General features: G+C 41.4%; 1 protein-coding gene across 3 annotated transcripts in view; it reads right to left on the bottom strand.

The window, feature by feature from the left end:
• Positions 1-243: 243 nt before the first annotated feature.
• The window catches only part of CLCN5 (chloride voltage-gated channel 5), a 153,673-nt gene continuing 136,540 nt past the window's right edge, over positions 244-17,376 (bottom strand). For all 3 annotated transcript variants that reach the window (XM_059911906.1, XM_059911905.1, XM_059911908.1), the window contains 7 exons: positions 16,095-16,301; positions 13,181-13,261; positions 12,408-12,950; positions 10,438-10,624; positions 9,041-9,439; positions 8,369-8,585; positions 244-7,024 (listed from right to left, as the gene is read on the bottom strand). In XM_059911906.1, coding sequence (XP_059767889.1) covers positions 6,934-7,024; positions 8,369-8,585; positions 9,041-9,439; positions 10,438-10,624; positions 12,408-12,950; positions 13,181-13,261; positions 16,095-16,301 — 1,725 coding nt within the window. In that variant the 3' untranslated portion in view covers positions 244-6,933. The remainder of the gene's footprint in view (positions 7,025-8,368; positions 8,586-9,040; positions 9,440-10,437; positions 10,625-12,407; positions 12,951-13,180; positions 13,262-16,094; positions 16,302-17,376) is intronic.

Raw genomic sequence — 17,376 nt, 5'->3', positions numbered from 1 at the left:
GAGGTATCTGGAATCTCTCAGAAAATACAAGGTGCTCCTCATTTGTCTCCTTATGGTAAAAAGTATTACTCGATCTGTAAAACTAATTAAGTCTTTAATAAATCATTTTAAGAAGTGAGCCTACTAGCAGGAGTTTGCAGGTGCCTTTTACACTACCCTCCCCCAACCTCCACACCGAGCTTTTATGATCAGAAATCAATAGCTACAAAATTGAGGGTCTTCAGAAACACACCAGACACCAAATTGGATAAGGCTGTGCTTTATTGCATGCATAATTACAAATCTGTGCTAAGTGAAAAATGTATAAAGCAATGGTGACCTGGGTTTAAGCCACACAGAGAAAGGGCTGGACAATCCCATTAACCTTTCTGCCAAAGTCCATTCCATTGCCTTTAACGTGATTGTTTCCTTTTCTTACAATTTGCATAGCACTTACTTGTCAAAGTACTTTCCTTTCATTGTCTCAGTTTATCCTCACAACAACCCTGTGAGGTAGGTAGGGCAATTAACACTATCCCCATTTTGCAGATGGGAACACTGAGGCACAGAGCGGTTAAGATCTCGAGGCTAGTTAGTAGAAGCATAGGGAATAGAAACCAGGTCTTCTAACTCCCCAGCCCACATCTTCCTTTTTAGACTATGTTGCTATGCTTGACCAGGGAGCAGAATGAACTGTGCAGTGAGCCACAGCTTTGGTACAGGCTGTGCCTATGAACAGGGACCAACGTCTCTAAAAGTTAGAATAAAGCTAAGAAAGCGTGACTAAAGGGTTGGCAACACTCAGATAAATAATTGCTCTGAACAGCTCAGCACCAAGTTTCCTGTGGAAACTCTATTAGCTTTAGTTGACTCTAGTTTCTGGAAGCCTAGCTACTGCTAATGTCTATACCTTAGCTTCAGTTGAACTTTTACCAACTCTCAGGAACTAAAATGTCGAGTCAGACAGGTTTTCTTTGGCTACTGCAGTTGGAGCCGGCCCTACAAATGAGCTTATTACAGAGACATTCATATAGTGGCCCACGGGCTGGAACCGGCCCCTCTGATCCTCCTGGCCTCACTGGCTCACCCGACAGGTGGTATTTTTCCCACAGCCAGAAATGAATGGACAGAGGTAAGAGCAGGAGGCTGGCCTTGGTCAAATGAAGAAGAGTCACCATCATTACATCAATGGCATCCTTAGGTGACATGACCAGGGTGCTGTCCGTCAAGCCCAACTCCTCTCTGGCCTGTACCTGGTTAGCAGCATAGCTTCAAAAGACAGTTTAAAAGAACAAAATATTAAACACATCATTTTTTACCTAGAATGAAATTCTTAGTCATTACATAGTCCCAAGGGAACAAATATATAATACAAAGTAAATATTTATTAAAATCTGAGTGCTAAAAAGGCAGGACAATGGGAAAGAGAGAGAAGGGATAAAGTGAAATGGAGGAGGGAAAAGGAGCACTCTTGAAGGACCATATATTTGAGGTACACTCAATAAGCTAATGAGGCTAAACATTCCTACCCTGACAAAACCATCTCAGGCCATTCCCTCACCTCCATTCTGCCAGGTGGCATTTCACTCATCAAACCCTAGACCGCCTCTCACTTTCAACAGATTTGGACTAGTAGATGATAACAAGGTTTAGCAATGAATACTTCACATGTCTGCATTGAGATGCTAAAGCCCTGGACACTGCCAACAGATCCCATTGGCTTTAGCCCCTACAGTGGAGCAAAGCCCCACTGGCCCCATCAACTCAGAAGTATCTTCCATTCTCTACTCTCAGAATGATCCTCTCCCTCCCCAAGGTCCACATTCAAAACAATACACTTAGAGTAACTGAGAAAATTTTGAATTCAGGGTATTGGGGTGAGGAGAGAGAGACAGACAGAGAGACAGGGGTGGGGAGGAAAGAGGAGGAGAGGCAGAGATCATTTATTTAAACCCTCATATTTTTATACCATCACACGCTTTTTTCCCCTTAAAAGGCCAAACTTTAGGCAAGGCATTCATTCAACGAGTGTGCACCCAGAGGCTGAAGGCCCTTTGGCAGGAACTTAGAGGTAGGAATTTATGACTGTGGGATTGGGCTGGATGACCTGATAGGTCCCATCCAAGAAACGCAAACACTGCACATCATAGACCTTCTTTCTTTCTTGGGTGATTTGGCAAAATCAGACTACAAGGTGGAAAAACCGATTTTGCTCCCTATGTCACTTCAAAACTTTGCCGAGATGCAGATGTTTAGAAATGAGACTGTGACCAGCAAACATTTAGGGAGTATAACTTGAAGTTGCTAACACCTACTAGTCCAGGAACTCCTCCCCTTGGGGCAAGCAACCAAAATCGAGGCAGAGCACAGCTCAGTGGTTACCACAGGTCCACCAGACCAATTTCACTTCAAATTTACACAGCTCCCTGAGCTCTGAGAAAGCCTCACCTTTTTCTTTGTAATCTACAATAAGTACATACCAGGGAGGCTAACAATATAGATTTTTAAAATATTTTGCTATCAGAATTCAAGATAAGCTACCTAAAGCTTATCACTTAGGCAATGGCAGTAGACGCTGCCCTCCTCCGCGAGATGTCTGGTCTTGGGTCAGCCCTCTCCACAAAAGTAGACTGCCTCCACCAAATGCTGCCTTGAGCCTCTTGGTTGCTTGGAAAGCCTGGTCTTTGGGAGACTACTAATTTTTTCTCTCCTTGAGGCACATGATCAAGCAGTTTATAAATGTCGGGGTGTCTGGCTTGGGGCATGGAATTGGCCTTCTTCCCACCATCTTACAAGAACTTGTATACTTGCTTACTAGGGTTTTTCCACTGCCATAACTTTCCATTTTCTCTCCAAAGGGAATCCAGGTTATCCCAGAGGTGGTTAAAAATAAAATCAAGGTCGTAGGATATTGAAGTTCAGACCACATACTTAGACATCTTTTTTTTTAAGGACTCAATATTTCACCTCCCCTTTACTTTCTGAACTCCTAATTTTTCTCAGAGTTTTTAAGAGCTCAATACTCTATGCACCACCATGAAAGATGCTCTCCTGCTTTCTCTGAACAGATGAGTGGCCTGCGTTTGGCTCTGATCCAGTGAAAGTAAACTGATTCCTGACAATACACTGTGGTCAGTCATCAGTAAGTACTCTGGCAATATAAAACACACTGGTCATGTCAAATTTTCAAGTGTCTTCACTATCATTTATTAAAAACTCAACTTCAAAAACTGTACTCCTTGTGATTTATTAAAAAACAAAACCAAAAGATACTGTGGGGTAACAAGTACACCTTCCTACTCATCACCTAACTAAACAAATCAAGGTCAGGATCCAACTGGGACAGGTGATCCAAATACTTAAAACATACAGCAGTGATTACTTTCCCTGATGGACTCTCTTGCACACTGTTTTAAAAAACATATTTGCTCCCCCGACACCTGAATGGGTTCATAAATTCATAGTTAAGAATTACTTCACAGCCTTAGACCACACAAAGTCCCCATTACTTTATCATTCTCGTGTTCATGCACAATTGAAGACTTGCTAGAGACATTTATGCTTCTTCTCTGCTCTTCCTGTAAACGGTTCAGATTCAGCCTCTGGTGCCAAAACAACGGAACTGCTTTGCAGTTCCATCAGCAAATTAATCGACTGCTCTGCCAGCTGGCAAATACAAAGTACCATCAATGTCAGATTATCCGCCAGAGGATATCTGCTCTGTGGATTATACCACCTCTACTCCACAGCTGGGCTGAGCCTGAAGGACACCAGAGCCAGAAAAGAGGGGGAGTGTCTGAACGTACATCCAAATAGAAGTGATCTTAAAAGTGGCCATTATTTTGCTTGTTCAGTCCCCTGCTTCTGCCAATGGCATAACTAATCATGCCTTAACTATTTCGGCTTCTTTAATTCTTTACGTCACAGATCTGAAGATACAAAATATAGCAGTTAGACTTTTACAAATCCATAGACTCTCATTCCTTTCGTGGCCTGGATGTCTACCAGATATTTTGCCTTGGAAAGCCCTAACTCTCTCGAAGCACTTATTGGCATTCTTTTGTAAATCCTTTCCGTGTGTCGGGAAACTTTCTTTCTTAATACCAGAATCGACTGGTCTCGGCTCATACTAATTTTTAAATCACAGATTATCCAGTCTTTTGCCATTGAGGTACGTGGCCATTTGAGACTACTGACAGACCCCCCCCCCCCATATCAGCTTTGTTGGTTTAAGTATGTCCAACTGCTGAATTGGCAATGGCAGAAAGAACATTTTCCTTTGCCTCAAGACAAGAAACTCTGAGTGTTAAGGTGCTGAGCTAGCAGTCTAGCAGAGAGCTCTACCACAATTAGCCAAACTTGGAGCCAAACCATAGGACTGGACATATAATGGATACCATACACTACAGCTACTTCTAGCATATGAGTTACAAGGATTCCTGAGAAGCTGAGGTTAACGAATGAGATTTATCAGGAGTGAGGTATCAAAGGGATATTATTCTCTGGAGGGCCAATCGGTGCTTAGTATCTAGAAAGTATACCTTGGCACAGTGTTATCTGATTTCTTGAATTTATTCTCTGAAGTAGCACCTGAACACTGGCTCATCTGTCTCAAATCAAAAACAGAGCCTAGAAGAAACACAAAGGCAAACTTAGACACCCTCCATATCACTGCTGTACTATGAAATGCGACCAAACCTTTCACCATCATCAAATACCAGAAATACTAACATTTCCTGTTTTGAAAACTTTAGTTGGACGGCTGATAAGAAAAGACAGGTAGTGAACCAGAAGTACACACATAAGAACTTTGATTTGTGCACAACAGACGTGGTGGTCAGGCAAATAGCCTCATCTCGTGTGAGGGAATCAGTGGTACAGGAGGGACAAAAGACGTGAAGTTACTGAGTCGTGACTATAATATAATATAACCTAGGGAGGTTTTTGTCTTTTTCATTAAAATGCTAGAGTGATATACTTAAAAGGAGAAACTCTGGTGACTGCCTTGATATTTTAAAGATAAAAATCAAAATAAGCCTTGGCTCCCCAGTTCTAGGCAATAAAAGAATTTCAGATTTTGGAAAGATAAGAAACTAGGGGTAAAAAATCCTAGAATCAGAGATCGGCAACTTTTAAAATGAGGTACGCTGAGGTGCTTGGAGTGGGAGGAGAGGCTATGCCGAGTGACTGCTGATTCTAGGCTAGAAGGATGGTGGGAAGCGCTGGGAACAGACTTGTAAAATGGGAAAGGCTCAACTCCCACCCTTAGCATTTGAGTCTCACTACTGTGGGCGTCAGCGTGGAAATGGAGCTACTGGGCTATAGAGCAAAGCAAATGGTTGTGCGTCACCTCTGGTCCATGGGCTGTAAGACTGTAGAGGCTGGGTTTACAATTTAACTAGCCCTGGGAGTTATTTTTTTGTAACAGGAATGATTAACCGGGCACACTACTCAATCCCAAAGAGAGGACTCAGGACTGAGGCGTGGGAAAGGGAGAATGGAGGAGGAACAACAGCACGTGGGTAAAACTGTAGAAAACGAAACAGTAGTTGGAATGATGACGGTGGCTCTGTAACTCCACCAGGTGTCCTTAGAGTGTGATGTTTTCTACTGCGGTAAAGGTGGTAGGAAATTGAGACAGGCACCTTTTCAATTGTATACAAGCACCTTTGGTGTCACCAGGCCTTGTCCATACCCCTGGGTCTCAGGATGGTTCTGCATTTTATTTAGAATTCTAAGGAGCCTCAAGGGAGTCACAGCTGCCTATCCTGTTCCAATGCCTTGACTATACCTGAAAGTACCTCAAGCCTAAATTCACGATCACGGGGACAACACTGGCCTGTTATATACATGTACTTAACACTGGGAGGAGGCATGAGTGCCCAGTCATTTTACTACTGGTGGTTGTCATGAAGGAATGCATGAGAACGCAGATACAGCTCGGGATCTTCCCTGGTTTACCAGTATGCAGTCTAGACTTGGTTCCCTTTACTATTCTTACATATTCCAGAAGCCAAAAGCACCATCACTCATGGAGGTGGCATCTGGGTAAGAGTTGGGACCTCACAAAAATGTGAAAGTCCTGGTCATTGACTTTGCTTAGAACTTTACTAATCATTTGTTTCAAGGAAGATGGAGAAATCATTCCTTGCTACTAACAAATTCATGGCAAGGTCCTTGTCTACTAGCTAACAAAGGCCATCTGGAAAATTACCCTTTTTGCAGACAAGGAGAAAATTCTATAACTTATCTTTTGTGCACTTCAAAAGAGTACCAGGAACAAGCAAGCTATAAAAGTCAACCTCTCTACATCCATTTAGAGGAGATTAACCAAAGCAGCATTGTCTTATAATCAGATATTAAAATTAACATACACATACACACACATAAACTAATAATGCTAAATACTGTAACAAGAACAAGATAACATTTGAACTGAATTCACAGTCTGGAAAATACCATTACTATTTTCCTTCTGGCTTTCCTTTCTGTGGTTGGAAAAGCAAAGTCCCTGGTTTACACTTCATCTTCCACCAATGACAGAGTCCAAAAAAGTGACTTTTTCATGAGCTTCCTGCAGGCTATAGGTCAGGACGGTTGGAATTTTTCTTGCATAGTTTTCAGTGATTGCATATTGGCTAACACTTATGTTTTAAATTAACAAAATCTTTAAAAAAAAGAAAAAAAAAGAATTAAACCATAGCAATCTTCTTTACTCTTTCATGAAATCTTCCTAATGCAATATCACAGAAGCCTAACAGAATTTTCTCCTAAAGAGAAGATTAATTTCCAGAGATTATGTAGTGCAACTGGTTAACTTGTAGGAAAGAGACAACACACTAATATAACTTCACCATCCAAATGTGGGAAATGTTTTTTGGGTACCCAGTTAATAAAATATATCCATGGTCTGCAATGTCCTTCCTGTTTTATATCCAGTACAGCCCTGTGATTCTAGTTGAAGAGAATGGAATCAGGATCTTGGTTCGCCATCTGTGCTATATGCTTTAGCACATCCTTTTTGGTAATGATTCCAAGCAATCGCCTAAAAGACAAAACAAGACAAAAATTAATCTGTAGTTAAAATAACATTCTCAAAGGTGACACTTTTTGTGGTCCTTTTCATCTTTGTCTTTGAATACTATCTGCACTTACAGAATGATGACAGGACTAGATTACATGTACCAGGCAAATGGGACAAGGCATGGGTCGCTAAGCATGCTCTAAGCACTTCTTCCTCTAGGTCTTAAATCCTGCTATTTCCTGTGGTTTAAATATTCTTCTCTATATATACAAATCTTACCTTTTGCAACCCAGTTCAAATGTCCCTCTTCCAGAACACCTTCCCCGATCCTACGAGCCAGTAATAACTGTGCCCTCCTCCTGGGAACAGCATGTTCTGTGCACACCTCTTCCATAGCATTTGTCCAGTTTGCTGTGTTCTCAGCTTCCCTATAACACTGTATGCTTCTTGAGGGCAGAGAAGGGTTTCATTGCTTTTTGCCTCTCCCCGGAATCTAGTGGAATGCCTTCTTACATGAAGTACAGATTCAGTAAAGGTTGAATGGATCAGTTAGGAAAAGTCCCCTTACTGATCTCAATCCTGCAAGACATCTGCTACGCTACGCAGACATTTTAGAGGGCGAAATTCTTATATAAGCACTAGACTAACATACCAGGGTCAAAAACAACAACAACAACAACAAAAAGCACCCACCCTTCTCCTCAACCTCCTTTCTTTTCCAATAAAAATAGCATGGCTTCCTTTACTGGATAAGAAATATCCCAGAAAGAAAGAGCCTTAGCCTTGGGAGTCAGAAGACTTGTGTTTAGGGAGTTCCCTGGTGGCCTAGTGGTTAGGATTCTGGGCTGCCGTTGCAGTGGCCTGGGTTCAATCCCTGGTCCGGGAACTGAGATCCCGCAAGCTGCGTGGTGAGACCAAAAAAGAAAAAATAAAGCCTACCACTACTAGACAGTAACTGGGGGTCCTTGTGCAAATCTTTAAACCTTACTGGAACTTGGTTTTCTCATCCTCAAATAATAACAACAAAGGTATCGTAAGGACCAAATACTATACATATACTACCTAATACCATTATAATTTCAGTGCTGCCTGTTCATGAGAACATAGCTGTTTCCTTTGTGGGGGAGGAACTGAGTTATTTATAATGTGCAACCAGCAGTTCACATCTCTCAAACCCACTATCTTCCCCAAACTCCTCTTCTATTAATTATGACAAAAAAAAGAAACACATCCATCTTCATCTCGGAGGTTCAAAAAGGTCTATAAATGCTACAAACGTTCATGTGAGTTGGGTTCTTCTTTCTTTATCTCTCTACATTCTCTTTTCCTCCCAAATCCAATTTGCCTTCACCAAAGAGCTCTCACCCATTGTGTGTAACCAGGCACTGCCGCAGTCCCAGCTTGCGGAAGATATCTACCACGATCTCCATGGGTGTAAGGTCAGTCACAGTGAAGGGGCTGAGATCCAGGATGTTCCGAAGCTTGAGGGTAGGTGGGGTGTATGGTGGCATTGGAGGAGAATGCTCGGTGAAATAAATGACAGAAGTGCTCACAACTCCATCCTGTTTTTTTCGAGCATTTTCTATTTGAAAAGTAGAAAAAAAAAGGTTGAAAAAGGAAGGACTACTTCTAAACTTGGCCCCTAACCAGTCCCCTCTCCGCTCTGTCCTTCCCCTTTTCACACATGCATGCATGCTTAGTGATTGACTGACTGATTGTACAGTTGATTTACAACGTTGTATTAGTTTCAGGTGTACAGCAAAGTGATTCAGTTTTATACATATGTATATATACATATAATTATATATATATCAATATATATAAACATTCTTTTTCAGATTATTTTCCATTACAGGTTATTACAAGATACTGAATATAGTTCCCTGTGCCATACAGTAGGTCCTTGTTGCTTATCTATTTTATATACAGTAGTGTGTACCTGTTAATCCCAAACTCCTAATTTATCCCTCCCTTCCCCTCATGCATATTTCTTTATTTCCATAGTGGATTCCCTTATCCCATTTCTGAAATCCTTACCAATTGAAATAATGAGGTCTCTTCGGAGGACAAAACCCACAAGTCTTTGGGACTCTCGGGACACCACAACTGGGAAGCCACTGTAAGTGGTTTCAGTGATTATGGTCTCTACGTCTTCCACGGTCATACTGTCCTGAGTAAGGACAGTCAACAAAGGATCATTTCTCCGGGGTTTCATCACATCCATTGCCAGGGTCTTGTGAGCAAACTCTTCTTTGGCTTCAAGAAAGGGGTATCCGTTGAGACGGATGTGGGCATCATAGATGCCCTCCCGCCCAAGAGCATCTGCCACCCACTTGCTTGTCATGGCTGCGGCCATCAGAGGCACAATATATTCCAAGCCACCAGTTAGTTCAAACATTATGACAACAAGAGAAACGGTCATCCGAGTCACCCCGCCTGCAAAAAACAGACACAGGCTACTTACTGAAGGGAGCAAAAGTATAGGATTCATTACAGTTATGGGCCTGTCACAGGCCCCATCCAGAAAAAGCTACTTACCAGAAACATCACTAAAAGGAGGCCTCACCTACAGACCCCTGCAACTGCATTCAAGCAAGTTTACAATGAACATGAGTCAGACTTCTCAAAATAATCTCTACAAAAGTACAAGATACCTCCTTCATTCTTCTTCTTTTTTTCATTTGTCTGTTGCTCCCCACCCCCCAATTATACAAGTAATTGCATAAGATCTCTATGATTTGTGTAACACTACAGATACGAGAGGTTCTCTGGGATGTGCAGGCCCACTGTGGAAAGATCAGAAAATACATATATTTTTAAAGTATATAAAAGAAAGCCATTATCCATAAGCTCACTGCCTAGAAATATGCTGAGTAAAAATTTCAAATGACTTTTTTCATAAACGTATGTTTTTATATAGATGAACTCGTATTATACGTTTAAATTCCCCACCATGCTTTTTCTCCTAACTTTATATTAGGAATACTTTGTATATTAGTACAAATGTATTTAACATTGTATTTAAAGATATTAAACCTATTAGCATCACATTCAGTGGCTGCGTGGTATGGCATTATATGGATGTACTATACCATAATTTATTTAACCAGTCCCTTATTGTGCTTTTAGGTTGAGTCCAGTTATTTGCTATTACACATAATACCATGATGCACATTCTTGTGCAGATCATCTTTGTCCAAATTTCTGATTAGTTCCTCAATATGACAGAATTTGAGAGAAGAATTACTCTCAAACGGGAGGAAAGGAGATATACGGTAAAGAATGTTTTCTTAAAGCACTTGAAAATGGCAAGCCCAACAAGAAACGGACAGTCATCTTTAAAAAAATCTACAGTCAATTGTGCTTAATATCACTCGTCTTTATAATGCCACCTGGGTAGCAATCTCTTTGAAATCAATGCAAACAGTACTCACCCAAGCAGGCTGCAGCCCCAACCATCGCATAAAGGCCAGGGGTGATACAATCCGCTCCTTGACTGCACCAGCTATTGAAGATGGCCCAGTCATGGTGGTAATAAGCCAGCTGTTCCATCCCTACTCCCAAGAGCCGACCCGCTATAGCACCAACAGCCATGCTAGGGATAAAGAGGCCAGAAGGGATCTGCAAAGAGAAAGCAAAAGATGGTCAGTGAGAAGTGACGTGATCGTCCGGCACATGATAAGGGCTAGAGGACTGACCCTCTGCGAAGCGAACAGGCCAATGACAATTTAACTATGCACTATGCTAGCAAGTGGCTGCAAAGATTTGTGTAATACTACAGGGACTAGAGGTTCTCTGGGACGTGCAGGCAAGGACGACTGCAAAGACGCTTACCCTGATTCGGGGTCCATCAGGCAAGAGCCTGAACTCTCCAGACCAACACAGAACTGGAGGCAGAAATTAAGCCTTTCCCAAAGAAAAAGGAAAATAGATGGAGTTTCTCATATATGCAGACATTTTCCCCAATTTTGAATTCTAATCAACAACAATTACCCTTTATTGACTATCTACAATGTTCTATGCTGGATGCTCTATGGACCAGATTTCGTGGGTTCTTTACAACCACCCCAGGAGGCAGGTGTTATAATTCCCAACTCGCAAAGGACCTAAGGTGCAGAGAGGTTAAGGAACTCACCCAAGGCCAAGATTTAGTTAACACTGGTGCTGCGGTTTAATTGCAATGCTTGTAACCACTCTCATGTATTGAATCTTGACCCATTGCTCACACAAAAAGGATGGCACGTGAGGTTTCAGTTTATTTTAACAGTATAAAGAAAGAATAAATGATTAAGTTTTCTTAATGAGATAGTGACTATGGTTGCATGACTATCCCAAAAAGGAACCCCCATCTGTCTCCCCACTCTTTTTTTGACTCCTAGGATACAATAGTGCATTCTCAATTTTCTGTGCTAAGAGAGGGAAAATGATGACAGAGATAATCCAAACAGCAGATTATTTTAAAATAGCTTGTATTCAATTCTGGAATATATTTGAATCAGGGTGGGTCTGATGGTCTGCAAATTTACTTTAGATGAAAGAATGAAGCCACGAGGTGAAAAGTAACTCAAGAAGCACTGCAAATCTGTCCAGGGTGTTGAAGAGGATGCATATCAATTCAGAGATTACAGTACTGCCTAAACCGACTTGCTGGCTCTTATTTTCTGGTTTGAATCTCCATTTCCCTAGAGAATAGAGGAAATACCTTGGTAGCTGAGTGCTAAAGAAAAGAAACAAACAAATGAAAACCAAGGAAGAGAAGGAAAATACTTTACAAATTTTCCTTCCTGGTTTCTTCTGACACATGGAAATGATAACGGGTACTGAAAATAAAAGATGCTGGCCTAATATCAGCTTTTGATAATCTAAATATTAATTTAGGATCACCTGTGAAGTTCTTGATAATTGGACACTGATAACAACTGTAAAAAATACATTTAGCTACATATTGGGTTGAGCCATATGAAATTGCTATTTTAGTGGTCAAAATGGTTGGCAACTTCTTTTGGTTCAACCTACTATTTTGCTTTATTCGTAACTCTAAAGCCACTTTATAAGGACCAAAAAATGTGTTGGTCAAATATTGTTGTGATACAAAATGCACTGGAATAAATACCTCAGCATCCTTTTTGAGAGGCAAAATATGTTTTCCACAGAAAAGGAGAAAATGTTTCTACTTGAAATCTCATCACTGAGGTTTGCATTTGGCCTAAAACTGGGCTTGCACAATTTTAGATAGAGGTACAATCGTCTAAGAAGTTATGAGAACACGTGGGGGTAAAAAGGGCTTTGGGTCTTCGAAGCTGGACATGCCACACGAACTATGAGAATTGTACAATATCTTGGCTTTGCCCTCCAAACTTACAGCCACACAAATATCCACCAAGGACCAAAAGAATCTCCTCACCTTCATGCCAAAGGTGAATATAGTGATGACAATTTTCAGTATGAGTGTCAAGGCTAGCTGCCACATTGCGCTGTAGACTCCCACACCAGCCGGTCTGTCGGGCAGCTCACCCGCCTTGCTTGTGTTGAAACGGTTCTCATAATCACAGAGCTTAGAGGAGTCCAGAAGGCCACAGTCATTGAACAGCTCAGAAATGAGCTCACTTGTGCTCATACGGGTGTACTCATTGGGGAAAGCCAGGATGGCAGTGATGGCCGTTATGACGAGTACCTCTATGACAGGATACTTGCCCAACTGAGTGGTCTTACGCTTCCGACACCAGGCGATGTTGGTGCGGATAAACAAAGCTCCCCACAGACCACCAAATATGCCCAACAGAATGAAGGGCACGAGCTCAAAGAGATGCCACGGGGTGTGAAACTCCACATAAAATAGAACCAGGCGGCTGTTCCCAAACGGATTGATGGAGCGTAGAGTGAAGGCTGCCACTAAAGCAGCAAAAAACGAACGCCACAGTGTTTTGAGGGGAAAGTAGTAGCTGACCTGTAAGAGAGAAAATAAGAAAGTAAACTCAGTCAACATGCGTAAACTGGGGTGAAAACTGGTGCTGCAGGAATTAGAGTTGAGGATGAAAATGGCCTGGAGATCTCCGGCCCCGTGGCAAAGCGCTGGAGTTGGGCAGAGCACTTTGGGACTGCAATGTACACAGACAATGGCCAGAATTCCTGGCACAAAATCATGTGCGTGGCTCTACAGACAGATAGAAGTATTACCTCTTCTAGGCTGAATAATACTCCGCCAATAGGTGCCCCAAAGGCTACAGATACACCGGCTGCAGCTGCAGCTGACAAGACCTACGATGCAAAACCCAAAATTAGTGATAGATCAAGGCCACTTTCCTACCTTCAATCACATTTTAAAAAGGAATGTTAGTGATTACTAAACATAAAAAAACAATTTTATATGCTCCATATCCAGTTTATCAAAAATGAAGTTCAATGTATATTTACTTTGAGAGCAAACACTGTATGCTGAATTTTGAACACATGGTTCACATGCTGGAACATGTAGAGGGCCTTCCTTTGTAATTAATTTAGGCATGTACTTGATTCCAAATTATGCCCCCCCATCCCCAACACTCCCAATTCCGTAACTGATTTTGAGTCTGCAGACCTATTTACCACCTAAATGAAATACTTCCAGTGATGTATTTACATAGCACTTTCTTTATAAAGGAAAGCTTTTAAAATGAGATTTTAAAGGCTCTAATGATACAAAACTGAAGTAATGATTGGCTCACAGCTAGTCAGAAGTTGAAAATATTCAGACAATAAGTATTTAGAGTTTCCTGTACTATGTGCCCTACTCCATGGCTAGTGACCTATGGAGACAGAAGTAGGGGGGCGACTAGAGGCAAAATTGGGGATAGATTTTGAAAAGAAGAGAAGACCTAAATGTGTTTAGGTGTGGCAAGGAAAAGGGTGAGGAGGGAGAGGAAGAGGAAGAAGCTGTCAGAGAGAAATTAAAAGGGACAAGGAGGTGGGGAAAGAGAGCAAGTGATATTTCGAGAGCACCATCTTTGTATATCATAGGCATTGGCGTGTGTATGTAAAAGGTGCATGACAAACACACCAGAATTAATAGAAGGATAAAGTCCTTTCATCGGATTCTGGTTGCTGTGGAGTGGTATATAATTTGTGGTAGTGAGGAACTATTTTTAAAAGGAGGTTGAATAAAATTAAGAGTTTTTGAAGAAAAAATGGTTCTCGGCAAAAATAAATAGGCAGGTTTCTCTGGGAGTGCAGGATGGCCAAAGAAAATGAAGGGGGTTGGGGGGAAGAGTGATCTCTGGTGTTAGCTGGGGAGGACTTTGAAATTCAAGGCTAGAATGACTTTCATCTGAGAAGGATGAGGACATTCAACATGGAACTTGAGAAAGGGGATTTCAGTGACTTTGTTTAGGATGAATTATGAGGGAGAAGAAAGAATCGAAGTGGCCTGTTTGCTTTAATATTATGTTGTAGAGTAGGGTCTATCTACACCTACCTTCTCAAATCTCTATTTTACTCTCAACCATCTGGCCACTTTGACAAGGCCCTGGGACATAAAAGGGTTACTGCTGATGGTGAGAACAACAGGAAAAAATAACTGCCAAGTCTGAATAAGCAATAGGAAGTGAATGACATATTCAAATATTCATGAGTTTAGTTAGAAATATATATGACACCTGTACAGAGAAACAGCCAAATCAAACTCCTCTCTTATTTTATCAAGAACTATTTGAACAAAAATGCCAATTTTTATGGAATGAAAGTAACCAGCAATCTACAGTTTCAAAGCTACCTCTACCTATGCAAAACCAGCAACAATCAACACTTTACTTTTGACAGTTAAAATGGGTTTTTTTCCATGTCTTTAGCTTCTGTTATACATTATTCCTGTCTAACAACCTCACTAATTTAATACTGCCTTTATGTCCCTCTACATTTGACAGATAGCTAAACAACCTACTCAGATTTCCCCCTCTCTCTCCTGCTAGCCTACCTCTCCTGCCAGGAACTTTCCCCCTTGAACTATCAAAATGTATTCCATATTTGAAATTTCAACATGTTTGAGTTTCCTTCTGAGTCTTACGGTGAATTTTGTTTTGTTTTGTTTTGAGAACAAATCATTAGGTTCCGATTTTGTGAAAAATCCTTTCTAATGAAATGACCTTGGTCTCGACCCATTCCATATGTGATTTCTTTGTAATTCAAGGAAAATAGAGCAAGAACCATTTTCTGAAATCCTTAATTATAGCAGGACAAAAGTAACCAATGACTTGGAACTTTTAGAAAAATGTTCTTCCTCCTCAAAATGACATACATTAACAACTGTATAAACACGAGAACAACTATAGAGATGCTGCAGCGGGGTTAATTTAGCGGGGTTGAGCCAGAAGACTGGGAGAGAGATATCCACTACAGAGAGAAACCAATGCAGCGTGCTGTTAGGTAGAAATAAAAGATGGAAAAGCTGGCATCTGAAACACATGCTGAATTTTATATTCTCTCACAGGGATAAACAACTTTCTTTTAAAATAATCTTCCATTAGTTTTGTACTTATTTTGTAATAGAAATAGCACATGCTTGTATAGAATTATACATAATAAAAAGTTGAAGTCCTTACTTCTCCCTCACTTTCCCCCTCACCAGAGGTAGACATTTTTTAACAGTTTGGGGTGAAACCACTTTCCAGCCATTTTCTTTCTAGGTGCATATATACATACTTTTCAAAAACATTAACTGATTTTTACTATACACATTATTCTGAGATTGGCTTCTAAAAGTTTAATGGTATTTTATAGCCATCATTCCATGTGAGTATACATAGCATTATCTCATTCTTTTTAACAGTTGCACAGTATTCTAGAGTATGGACAGAATATTGTTTATTTAATCAGTCCCCCATTGATGGACATTTTGACTGCTTCAGTTTTTCACGATGTTGACAGATGCTTCACTGTCTATCCCTATACACCTTTGTGCACACATGGTAGGATGTCTGTAGGATAAATTTCTAGAAGTGGAACGCTGGGTCAAAAGGCATTTGCATTAACACTGGTAGAATCCCCCAACTCTCATCTCTAAGGTTATACCATTTATGCTCTCACCAAAAAAGAGACTATTAAGGCCGTTTGTTATTACCTCTCTGCGTTTGGCTTCATTCTTCCTGTATTTGTTGAAGCAGTGGCACAGGATGTTCCCACAGCAGCAAGCCACGTGCACTAGGGGGCCCTCTTTGCCCAAGCTCAGGCCAGATGACACTGCCAGCACCAGTGTTATGGTTTTGATAATCAGGGTCCACTTACCCAAATAGCCCCTAATAATGAAACCACTCAAGATAGTTTTTATCTGCAGGTCAAACACAGAGAGATTGAATACAGACTAAGTAAGGAAACAAGGCTAAGAAGCAATAAATCTGGTCCTCGTTATAGAAACTGCACCTTTTGAACAAGGGATATATAAATGCTTGACCCACAGTGATCCCAGTTTGGGAGGGAGCCCAGCAGCCCAAGAAAGTGAGAAATGTTCTTTAAACTTTCATGTTCCTTTTTTTCTTTTTGGCCATGTGATAGCTGGGCAAGGTAGTATTCTAAGTATGAGAGTGCATTGTATGGAGAAGGGGCGGCAGAGAGGGAGGGTGTTTCCCTTACTTATATCCTTACAGGCTAGTATAGCCTTGACTCTCTACCAAGGAATCTGTAACTATGACTTGGTCAGGAAACAGAGGGGGGCAAGGTCATCCAGGTAACCTAAAATCTCTGTGGTTTCAGTCACTCAAGCAATCTAAACCAAAAGTACTTAGAAATAGGGTTTTAGTCACCCTCCTTCTAGCCCAAATCATATTGCAGGAAATGTAGCAAAACAGTTTTATTTCTTCTGCTCTAACAAAGTTGACAATACCACTATTTTTTCAGACCAGAATCCTGGGATCTACCTTAGGAGCTTCTTGGTTAGGGAGTCGAGGAGGTCTTCAGGGGCCTGGTTCACCAGGAACCCGGAGGAGGCTAGGAATCAACTCCCTTTATTTATTTATTTTTTAAATATTCATTTATTTATTTATGGCTGCATAGGGTCTTTGTTGCTGTGTGCGGGCTTTCTCTAGTTGCGGCGAGCAGGGGCTACTCTTTGTTGCGGTGCACAGGCTTCTCATCGTGGTGGCTTCTCTTGTTGCAGAGCACGGGCTCTAGGCACGCGGGTTTCAGTAGTTGTGGTATGCGGGCTCAGTAGTTGTGGCTCTCAGGCTCTAAAGCGCAGGCTCAGTAGCTGTGGCACACGGGCTTAGTTGCTCCGTGGCATGTGGGATCTTCCCGGACCAGGGATCAAACCCGTGTCCCCTAGGCAGATTCTTAACCACTGCGCCACCAGGAAGTCCCTCAACTCCCTTTAATGTCCAGGTAGCCCAGCCTGGGAGGAGACTTAAGGG

This window comes from Balaenoptera ricei, chromosome X (genome assembly GCF_028023285.1).
Source record: "Balaenoptera ricei isolate mBalRic1 chromosome X, mBalRic1.hap2, whole genome shotgun sequence".
In the NCBI taxonomy this organism is placed as follows: Eukaryota; Metazoa; Chordata; class Mammalia; order Artiodactyla; family Balaenopteridae; genus Balaenoptera; species Balaenoptera ricei.
This window is presented reverse-complemented; position numbering and strand designations above follow the sequence as displayed.